The 10,460-nt window shown below is 35.3% G+C and overlaps 1 protein-coding gene across 3 annotated transcripts in view; it reads right to left on the bottom strand.

Annotated features, from left to right (window-relative positions):
• Positions 1 to 10,460, bottom strand: part of TTLL5 (tubulin tyrosine ligase-like family member 5) — a 306,711-nt gene that overhangs the window by 173,280 nt on the left and 122,971 nt on the right. For 2 of the 3 annotated variants that reach the window (XM_011949527.1, XM_011949526.1), the window contains one exon: positions 4,342 to 4,526. In XM_011949527.1, coding sequence (XP_011804917.1) covers positions 4,342 to 4,526 — 185 coding nt within the window. Of the gene's footprint in view, positions 1 to 4,341; positions 4,530 to 10,460 lie in introns of all 3 variants that reach the window. The other variant, XM_011949528.1, reaches the window with a different exon arrangement.

Below are 10,460 nucleotides of genomic sequence, written 5' to 3' on the forward strand. Positions count from 1 at the left end.
CACTATACCGAATGTGGAAAAGTTGAATATATTCCCCTTGAAAACTGGAACAAGACAAGAATGCCCATTCACCACTTCTATTCAACATAGTTCTAGAAGTCCTAGCCAAAGCAATCAGACAAGAGAAATAAAGGGCGTTCAAATCATTAAAGAAGAAGTCAAACTGTTGCTGTTTGCCAATGTTGCTGTTTGCAAATACCTAGAAAACCATAAAGGCTCATCGAAAAAGCTCCTAGATCTAATAAATTCAGTAAGGTTTCAGGATACAAAATCAATGTACACAAATCAGTAGCACTGCTATACACCAACAGCCACCAAGCTAAGAATCAAATCGAGAATTTAACACCTTTTACAACAGCTGCAAAAAATAAAATAAAATACTTAGGAATATACCTAACCAAAGACATGAAAGACCTCTACAAGGAAAACTACAAAACACTGCTGAAAGAAATCATAGATAACACAAACAAATGGAAACACATCCCATGCTCATGGATGGGTAGAATCAATATTGTGAAAATGACCACACTGCCAAAAGCAATCTACAAATTCAGCAATTTAATACCATCATCATCCTTCACAGAACTAGAAAAAACAATTCTGAAATTCATACGGAACCAAAAAAGAGCCTGCAAAGCCAAAATACGACCAAGCAAAAAGAACAAATCTAGAGGCATCACATTACCCAAATTCAAACTATACTACAAGGATATAGTTACCAAAACAGCATGGTACTTGCATAAAAACAGGCACATAGACCAATAGAACAGAATAGAGAACCCAGAAATAAAGTCAAATACTTAATAGCCAACTGATCTTTGACAAAGCAAACAAAAACATAACCTGAGGAAAGGACACCCCATTCAACAAATGGTGCTAGGATAACTGGCAAGCCACATGTAGAAGAATGAAACTGGATCCTCATCTCTCACCTTATACGAAAATCAACTCAAGATAGATGAAAGACTTAAATCTAAGACCTGAAACCATAAAAATTCCAGAAGATAACATCAGAAAAACCCTTCTAGACATTGGCTTAGGCAAAGACCTCATAGCCAAGAACCCAAAAGCAAATGCAACAAAAACAAAGATAAATAGATAGAATTTAATTAAACTAAAAAGTTTCTGAAGGCAAAAGAAATAATCAGCAGAGTAAACAGACAATCCACACAGTGGGAGAAAATCTTCACAAACTATGCATCTGACAAAGGACTAATAGCCAGAATCTACAAGGAACTAAAAAAAAAAATCAGCAAGAAAAAAACAATCCCATCAAAAAGGCTAAGGACATGAATAGACAATTCTCAAAAGAAGATACACAAATGTCCAACAAATATATGAAAAAATGTTCAACATCACTAATTATCAGGGAAATGCAAATCAAAATCACAATGTAATACTACCTTACTCCTGCAAGAATGGCCATAATTAAAAAATCAAAAAATAATAGATGCTGACATGGAAGTGGTGAAATGGGAACACTTTTACACTGTTGGTGGGAATGTCAACTAGTACAACCATTATGGAAAACAGTATGGAGATTCCTTAAAGAACTAAAAGTAGATCTACCATTTGATCCAGTAATTCCACTACTGGTATCCACCCAGAGGAAAAGAAGTCATTATATGAAAAAGATACTTGCACATGCATATTTATAGCAACACAATTTACAATTGCAAAAATATGGAACCAGCCCAAATGTCTATCAATCAATGAGTAGATAAAGAAAATGTGGTGTGTATATACATACACCAAGGAATACTACTCATTCATAAAAAGGAACAAAATAATGGTATTCACAGCAACCTGGAGGGGGCTGGAGACCATTATTCTAAGTAAAGTAACTCAGGAATGGAAAACCAAACATCATATGTTCTCACTTATAAGTAGGAGCTAAGCTATGAGGACACAAAGGCACAAGAATTATATAATGGACTTTGGGAACTTGAGGGGAAGGGTGGGAGGAGGGTGAGGAATAAAAGACTCCACATTGGTTACAGTGTACACTACTTGGGTGATAGGTGCACCAAAATCTTGGAAATCACCACTAAAGAGTTTATCCATGTAACCAAACACCACCGATTCCCCCCAAAAAACCTACTGAAATAAAAAAAATCGTATGCACCCCATAAATATACATACCTACTATGTACCCACAATAATTTTTGAAAAACTGCTAAAAAGTACACCTCATCCAAAAACTTGTTTCTAACCAAATTAGAAGCCATTTACTACTGAAAGCCTTTTATGGCTGAAATAACAATAATTTCCATATACATTGCATTTACAGGTTTTGCTTAATATTCTCATGACCCTGCTGTATTTTCCTCATCAATCAATGAAGACCCTGAGGTTAAGAGAAGTTGAGTGAACTGCTCAAGATCACACAGCTAGTCAGTGGCAGAACAGTGGAGTGAATTGCCCAAGATCATACAGCTTGTCAGTGTCAGGAGAAGAGTAGAGTGAACTGTCCAAGATTACACAGCCAGTCAGTGTCAGAAGAGTTGAGTGAACTATCCAAGATCACACAGCTAATCAGTGGCAGAACAGTGGCATGAACTGTCAAAGATCATATAGCAGTCAGTGTCAAAATAACAATGGAGTGAACTGCTCAAGAACACACAGGAGTCAGTGGCAAGTCTGTGGATGGCTAATCCAGCTCTTTCTCCACTACTCCATCCTGCTTATTACATCCTACAGCACCTCCCTCAGTACTGTACCAAGCACTGACCACCCTACTACCAAGACTCTAAAAGTTAACACTGACATCTAATGGCAAGTTCATATCCCTACAAACCACAGTCTATTGGACTTTTAACTCACTGGCACTGAAGTTCTTCATAGACGAAAAAAATGAACTGAAGGGGGATGACTTCCCAATCAGGATACAGTCACCTTGGATTCCCACAAGATTAGGATCTTTTCACTTTGTAGGCTTTGCAGTCTAGCAAACGATAGGAGCTAGAAATAGGTAAGCACTATTTTTTTTTTTTTTTTTTTACTACAATCACAAAATCTGAATGTCTTAGTGCTCCTAGCTGTCCATTTATAAACTGGAAACATATAATCTAGTTAGTGATCCAATGATAAAAGTGTAGCAGAGTGCTGGCCTTTCCCGTCTCATAGCCACTTAATTGGAAAATTCCTTCCCATCGTATCTCGGTATCCCATTCCCTCTTCCCATCATTCTGTCACTAAAATCTAACTATCCAACTCCCTCCAAGAATCAACATTATTCTTGTAGCGTTCTTTGCTTCCTATTTCACATTAGGCCTTCTTTACTCCCTTCAAACAACTAAGGATTTGAGAAAGACAATAATTACTGCTTCACATGCTGGGATGAGGCTGAAGCAAAACTAAGTCCATGAGACGCTTAGCTTTAGTTTTAGTCCTAAATTTTATACAGAGAAGCAGGGTACCACCAGGGAGCAGTGTGTTGCTTACTTTTAGCATGTACTTAAAGTAATTTTCAGCTTCACTTTTTTCAAGACTTGATTATCACTACAGAGTTACTACCAATTAAGGAATTTGGCACATCAACAACTAGCAAAATATAACTGTGGAGTTAAATTACGATAATTCCTTTGGAGGACTTTGATGCCATTTAGCATTAAGGAATAAGAGATATGGCTTTTCCTTCAATTAAACACCACAGGGATAACCAGGAAGAAGGACAAAGAGAACTCACAAAGCTCTTCAAAGTGCCATCTACCTTCACTGTGTTGTAAGATTGTTAGTATCTATATAGCATAAGGACAATATCCTGTTATTTATTTCTATCCACCCAGCTTGTTGAATGACCTTGATCACATAACTTCTTTCAGCCTCAGGTCCTTCCATCTGTAAAATGGGGAGAATGATATTATATTGGATAAGGGTATAATAAAATATGAAATTAATCAGTTACCCCATAAAACATCTTGAGATCATGAAATAAAAGGCAGTACAGAAAAAAAAAATTTTTAAGGGTTATGTTATAAAATTATGGTAAAAAGATTTATAAGACTAGAACTCAATGGAAAATTTTACCAAAGAAAAGAACTTATTTTTAAAGATCCTTTAAAATTATATTTACAGACGAACATTCAAGTCTGTTTATCCGTGAAATAGGTACATTATATCCAGTAGCAGACTTACTTCACAATGCCTGTAACAGAAAGTTATTTTCTTTAAATTTGAAGAGGAAACACTTGATCCTTTAGCTTGAAACCAGCTATTAATAATACTCATTCAAGAAGCATCAGTATATGGGAATAGTAAAGACAGGGAAAGACAAAGTACCCTGTCACTAATTCTATCCTTAGGTCCAAAGAGCTCTTGGGCACCCCAGACCATCCGTACCTGTTGGGTGAGGAGGTTGATGTGGCTGGATGGAGAATACTGTCTCGCTGCCTGCTTCTCAGCTAGCCGCTGAAGTTCTGCTGTAACCATACTTTGGTTGTATCGTTTACTATACAAAGAAGCATCTTCTCCCTCTTTTTGTGTTTTGGCTATTCCTGAATGATGCTTGTTTAGATAGCACGATCCTGCTAAAACGGAGAGAAGTTTTTACTCATTTAGGAAAAAAAGCCCTGAAAAAAAAATAGGATAATGACAGAAATCTCACGTCAACAGATACTTTACTGAACCCTAGGGATCTTTAATAATATAGGAGAAATAAGCCATCTTCAAATGATCACAAAAATAAATGGTTCCCATAACCTAGAAACTCTTCCTATTACCAAACTTCCACATGCATTATTTATTAATGTGTTTTTGCTTATAATGAATGTTTCACAAAGAAGAATTTTCATTACATGTAATGGGGAATAACCAATCCTAGAATTTGCTAATCTTACTGAATAAAAAATATATCTTTGAAACTCATTATAATTCTTATTTGTTTTTCTTGTTATGTAACTATACTTGTCAACAGTCTGTGGCATCCACTGTCAAATCACCTATAACAGAAAGCTCAAAAGGGAAACGGGGATAAAAGCAAAATGGAGTATAATGAGAAAAATAACAATAACCTTATATTTTCAAACGGCTGATTTCCCTTTCAGATTTAAATTTTCTTCTTTCAACTGTAATATCAGAGCATTCTATTATTTAAGCATTGAAATTCTGGCAAAAAAAAAATACTTAAAATCAAGATTCAGCTGAGCATGGTGGCTCATGCTTATAGTCCCAGTTACTTGGGAGGCTGAAGCAGGAAGATCGCTTAAGCCCAGGAGTTCAAGGTTACAGTGAACTATGATCATGCCACTGCACTCCAGCCTGTGTGACAGAAAGAGAACCCGTCTCTAAAAATAAAATAAAATAAAAATTCACATTTTCCCTGATTGTAAAAGTCACCTCTTTGAAAAAAATTTTTAAACTCAGAAAAGTAGAAATAACATAACCTATTTCCTTTCTGTCTTTTTAAAATTAATGCTAATATAACAGTGATCATTCTGCATATACAACTGACTTTCTAAATCTGTAACTTTTTCGTGTTTACTATATTATTTAGTACATACAAAATATTTATAATAGCTGTATATATAGTTATAAGCATATTGTAATGAACACCTGTGAGCTTAATACCCAACTTAGGAATTACATTATCAACAATATGCACTAACCTATGTGCTTGTTCCTCCCCATTCCTAATCTCCCCTTATCAATCATTCTTTTTTTAAAAAACAAAAAGTTTTATCAAATATATTTGTGTGTATATGCATATACAAACAAAATACCAGAAAACTTTGCTTGTTTTTGAGATCTACAAAAATGGTATCCTACTATAGATATTTCCTGGGACTTGCTCTGTTATTCAACACTACTCTTCCAAGATTTATCCTAGCTAAATATAGCTGAAAATCATTCATTTTCCTTGCTGTCTGGCATTCCATTTTGTAAATACACCACAACTTATTTTTCTGTTCCCCTATCAATGGCTATTGTGGTTATTGCAAGCATATTGCCATTATAAACAATGCAGCCATAAACACTCTTGCATACATCTGCTGGCACACATGTAGAAGAGCTCCTCTTGTATATGCCCAGGAGAGGAATTGTTGGGTCACAAAGTATGTAAATTTTCAAGTTTATGTAGTAATACCAAAGTGGTTTTTTGTTTTGTTTTGTTTCGTTTTGTTTTTTTGAGACAGAGTCTTGCTCTGTCGCCCAAGCTGGAGTGCAGGTGTGATTTCGGCTCGCTGCAAGCTCTGCCTCCTGGGTTCACAACATTCTCCCGCCTCAGTCTCCCAAGTAGCTGGGACTACAGGTGCCCGCCACCATGCCCAGCTAATTTTTTTATATTTTTAGTAGAGATGGGATTTCACAGTGTTAGCCAGGATGGTCTCAATCTTCCGACCTTGTGATCGGTCCGCCTTGGCCTCCCAAAGTGCTGGGATTACAAGTGTGAGCCACCACACCCGGCCCCAAAGTGGTACTTTTTTACACTCCGACAAACAAAAGAAAAACATCCCTGGGCCGGGAACGGTGGCTCACACCTGTAATCCCAGCACTTTGGGAGGCTGAGGCAGGAGGACCACTTCAGCACAGAAGTTTGAGACCAGACCAGGCAGCAAAGTGAGATCTCTTCTCTACAAAAAATTAGATGGGTGTGGGGACATGGGCCTATAGTCCCAGTTACTAAGGAGACTGGTGTGAGGATTGCTTAAGCCCTGGGAGGTCAAGGTGGCAGTGAGTCATGATTGCACCACTAAACTCCAGCATGGGTAACAGAGTGAGACTCTATCTCAAGTTTTAAAAAGAAAGAAAATTCTTGTTGATCTATAGCCTCTTCAACACTTAGTATTGTCAAGTGTCTTAATAATTCCCATTGTAGTCTTCATGTACCTGATTAATAATGATGTTGAACATGTTACCTCTTTCCTGGTATCATTTTTCTATTGGGCTATCTTTTTCTTATTGACTTATATGACTTTTGCTTTTGTTTTTACTTTTGCTCCATACCATAAGTTCTTAATGATGGTCTCCTTTATCTTATTATTTTATTTCATTATGGAAGTTTTTTATCTGACATTGATTTTATACATGGTGTGAGGCAGGGATCTAATTTCATCTTTCTCTGTGGGGATAACCAACAACCCCAGAAGCATTTATTGAGAAATCTCTCGCTTTCCTCTGATCTACAATGCCATCTCTGTCGTAAATCAAAGTTCCATCTTCCTGTGTGATTGTTTCTAACTTTCTATTCTCTTCCACTGGTCAATCTGTTTACACATTTGCCAATACCACACTGTCTTAAGTATCAGACCTTTATATTAATAAGGTGCTCCTCCACCTTATTTTTCTTTTTCAGTAGGTTCTCACTATTTTTGGCTCTTTGCCTTTCTATTATCATTTTAGAACAGGCTTACCAAATTCAATGACAACTTATTGAGATTTTGGTTGGAAATGTATTGAATACAGAGATTAATGTGATGAAAATGGAAACTTTGATGATATTGAGTCTTCCTATGCATGTACGTGGTATATTTATTTAAATTTAATTATTTAAATTTTCATTTATTTATTTAAATTTTCATTAATCTCTAATATCTATGTCTTTCAATGTAGTCTTATAAAACTTCCTTTCTTTTCTAAATGTATTCCTAGGTGACACAGCTTTTATGCTATTATTAGTGACATTTTTAAAAACATTTTTATTGGTGGTGATGGCTGTAAAATAATGTGACTGTACTGAATGCCACTGAACTTAAAATAGTTCAAATGGTAAATTATATGCTATTTACATTTTGCTACAATCAAAAAATTGTTTTCTATCACTTCTGGCAAGCAATTTTGAAAGCAATTAACTTTTTAATATTAATCTTATGCTAAAATAACTATTTCTAAAATGTATCTGTAATTATTTTATTTTCTATGTAGACAATATATTATCTGCAATTACACAGTTTTGTTTCCTCTTTTTTGATGCTTATGCTTACACTTGATCTCAACCAAAAGGCCAAGAAGTGATGATCTTTATGCTTATAATTTTTCTTATCTTACTATGTTGGTTCTAATCTCTAGTAAAATACTGGATAGAAGGAATATTAGTGGGCATCCTTACTTGGTTCTTAATGTTAAAGAGAATGCTTTCAATGTTTCCTTATTTAGACTGATAGCTCTAGTAGGTTTTTAGCAGATACCCTTTTACAGGTTAGGAGAGTCTCCTCTTCCTAATGAGCTGAGAGTTATCATCATGAATGAGTGCAGAATTTTATCAAATTCTTTTTCTGCGTGTACCATGACGAAGAATATGGTTTTTTCTTTAATCTATTATATTAATATGGCGAAAGATATTTATAGGTTTACTAACGTTAAACCCCTCTTACATTCCTTGAATAAACTTGCTCATGGTGTACTATTTCTTTTAGATGTTGCTAGAGTTGACTGGCTTTTATTTTGATTCAAAGTTTTGCATTTATGTTCATAAACAAAGCCAGTCTGTAATTTTCCCTTTTAATACTTTCCTTAACTGGTTCTATTATTAAGATAAAACTAGCCATACAGAATAACTTGAGGAAAAGTATCTCTTTTTCCACACTCCAGAAGAGTTTTTTAAAATATATTAAAATTATCTACCTCTTGAAAGATTAGAACTTACCCATAATTCTAGGCCTTACGTTTTCTTTAAGACTTTCAACTACTGTATCACTTATTTTAATGCTTATACGACTATTCAGACTTTCTTCACCTTCTTGAGTCAATTTTACATAAGTTATAGTTTGTATGAGTTTGGTCCATTTTATGTAAGCTTTCAATTTTATTGGAATAAAGTTAACAGGATTATTTTTGTCATTTTGGGTGTATTTATATTTTCTATGTCTGCTTTTCTCTTCCTTATTTACCCATGTCTTCTTTATTATTTCTTTATCCTTTATTTAGATTTATGATACTGTTGCTTTTATAATGTCTAAAGCCAGACATTTAGCACATTAATTTCCAGCCTGTCTTCTTTTCAAATATGTTTTTATTTATTTATTTATTTATTTATTTATTCTTAGAGATGGGATCTCGCTATGTTGCCCAGACTGGTCTCAAACTCCTGCGCTCTAGGAATCCTCCTGCCTCAGCCTCCCAGGGAGCTGGGACTACAGGTACACACCAACTATAATTATTTAAGCCAGTAAATTTCCCTTCAAACACTGATTTGCATTGCTCTCTACTTATTTGGACATACAACTTTTTCATTATCATTCAGTTCTAATACTTAATAATTTACTTCCATTAAGATTTCTTCTTTGACTCTTAAATTTTGAAATACATGGGGGTTTCTTCTATATCTTTTTGTTACTGGCTTTCAACTTAATTGCAGTGTGGACAAAGAATGTGGCTGTGTGATACCATGTCTCTGCAGTTTGTTCTCTTGTTTATGATGTAGGATATGACAGATTTTTATAAATATATCATGTATGCTTGAGGTGTTTTGTCTAATTATTGAGTGCACAGTCCTATATATTATAAATAAATAAACTTATCTCCTTGTTCAAATCCTTTTTATCCTTTTGCGTTTTAAAAATCTGTTTAGTGTATTAATAATTAATAGAAGTATGTGGAAATCACCCACTAAGACAGTGGATTTATACATTCTTTGTGTGGTTGTTTCCATTTTTGTGTTACATATTTGGAGGCTATTTTATTATTTGCAGATACTTTTAGAATTGTTAAACTTTTGACTGAACTGAACTTTTTGTCATTATGTAGTTACTCCTTATCTGTAAGAAAGTTTTATATCTTCAAGCCTATTTTAGCACACATTAATGCAACCATACCAACTTTCTTCTGGTTGGTACTTATCTGGTGTTTCTTTCTTCAGTTTTTTACTTTTAAACACTCTGTGTCCTTAAACTTAGGTGTGCCTCTGGTAAGCAGCATATAGTTTGGATTTTAAAAATCTGTCAGGTTTAACCTATTTATGTTTATTTGATTCTTGATATATTTGGACTTGATTTACCAGGTTTTTTGTTTTGTTTTTAGTAGTTAGAGACAGAGTCTTGCTCTCTTGCCTAGGCTGGAGTGCAGTGGTGTGATCTTGGCTCACTGCAACCTCTGCCTCCTGGGTTCAAGTGATTTTCTTGCCTCAACCTCTTGAGTAGCTGGGACTACAGGCCGGAGGCACCACGCCTAGTTGATTTTTGTATTTTTAGTAAAGGTTGGGTTTTACCATGTTGGCCAGGCTGGTCTCGAACTCCTGACCTCAAGAGATCTGCCCATCTTGGCCTCTGAAAGTGCTGGGATTACAGGCGTAAGCTACTGTGCCCGGCCAATTTACTATGTTTTAAATTTCTATTTATCTTGCTTTTTCTATGCTTCTTGCTTGCATACACCTAAATTTCTGCATGTTTTTTATCCGCAATTCATTTTTCTTCTCCTCGTAAGATTTTGGCCGGGCCAGTGGCTCAAGCTTGTAATCCCAACACTTTGGGAGGCCGAGACGGGTGGATCACAAGGTCAGGAGATCGAGACCATCCTGGCTAACA

The sequence above is a fragment of the Colobus angolensis genome, unplaced genomic scaffold (genome assembly GCF_000951035.1).
Source record: "Colobus angolensis palliatus isolate OR3802 unplaced genomic scaffold, Cang.pa_1.0 Scaffold3, whole genome shotgun sequence".
NCBI classification, from domain to species: domain Eukaryota; kingdom Metazoa; phylum Chordata; class Mammalia; order Primates; family Cercopithecidae; genus Colobus; species Colobus angolensis.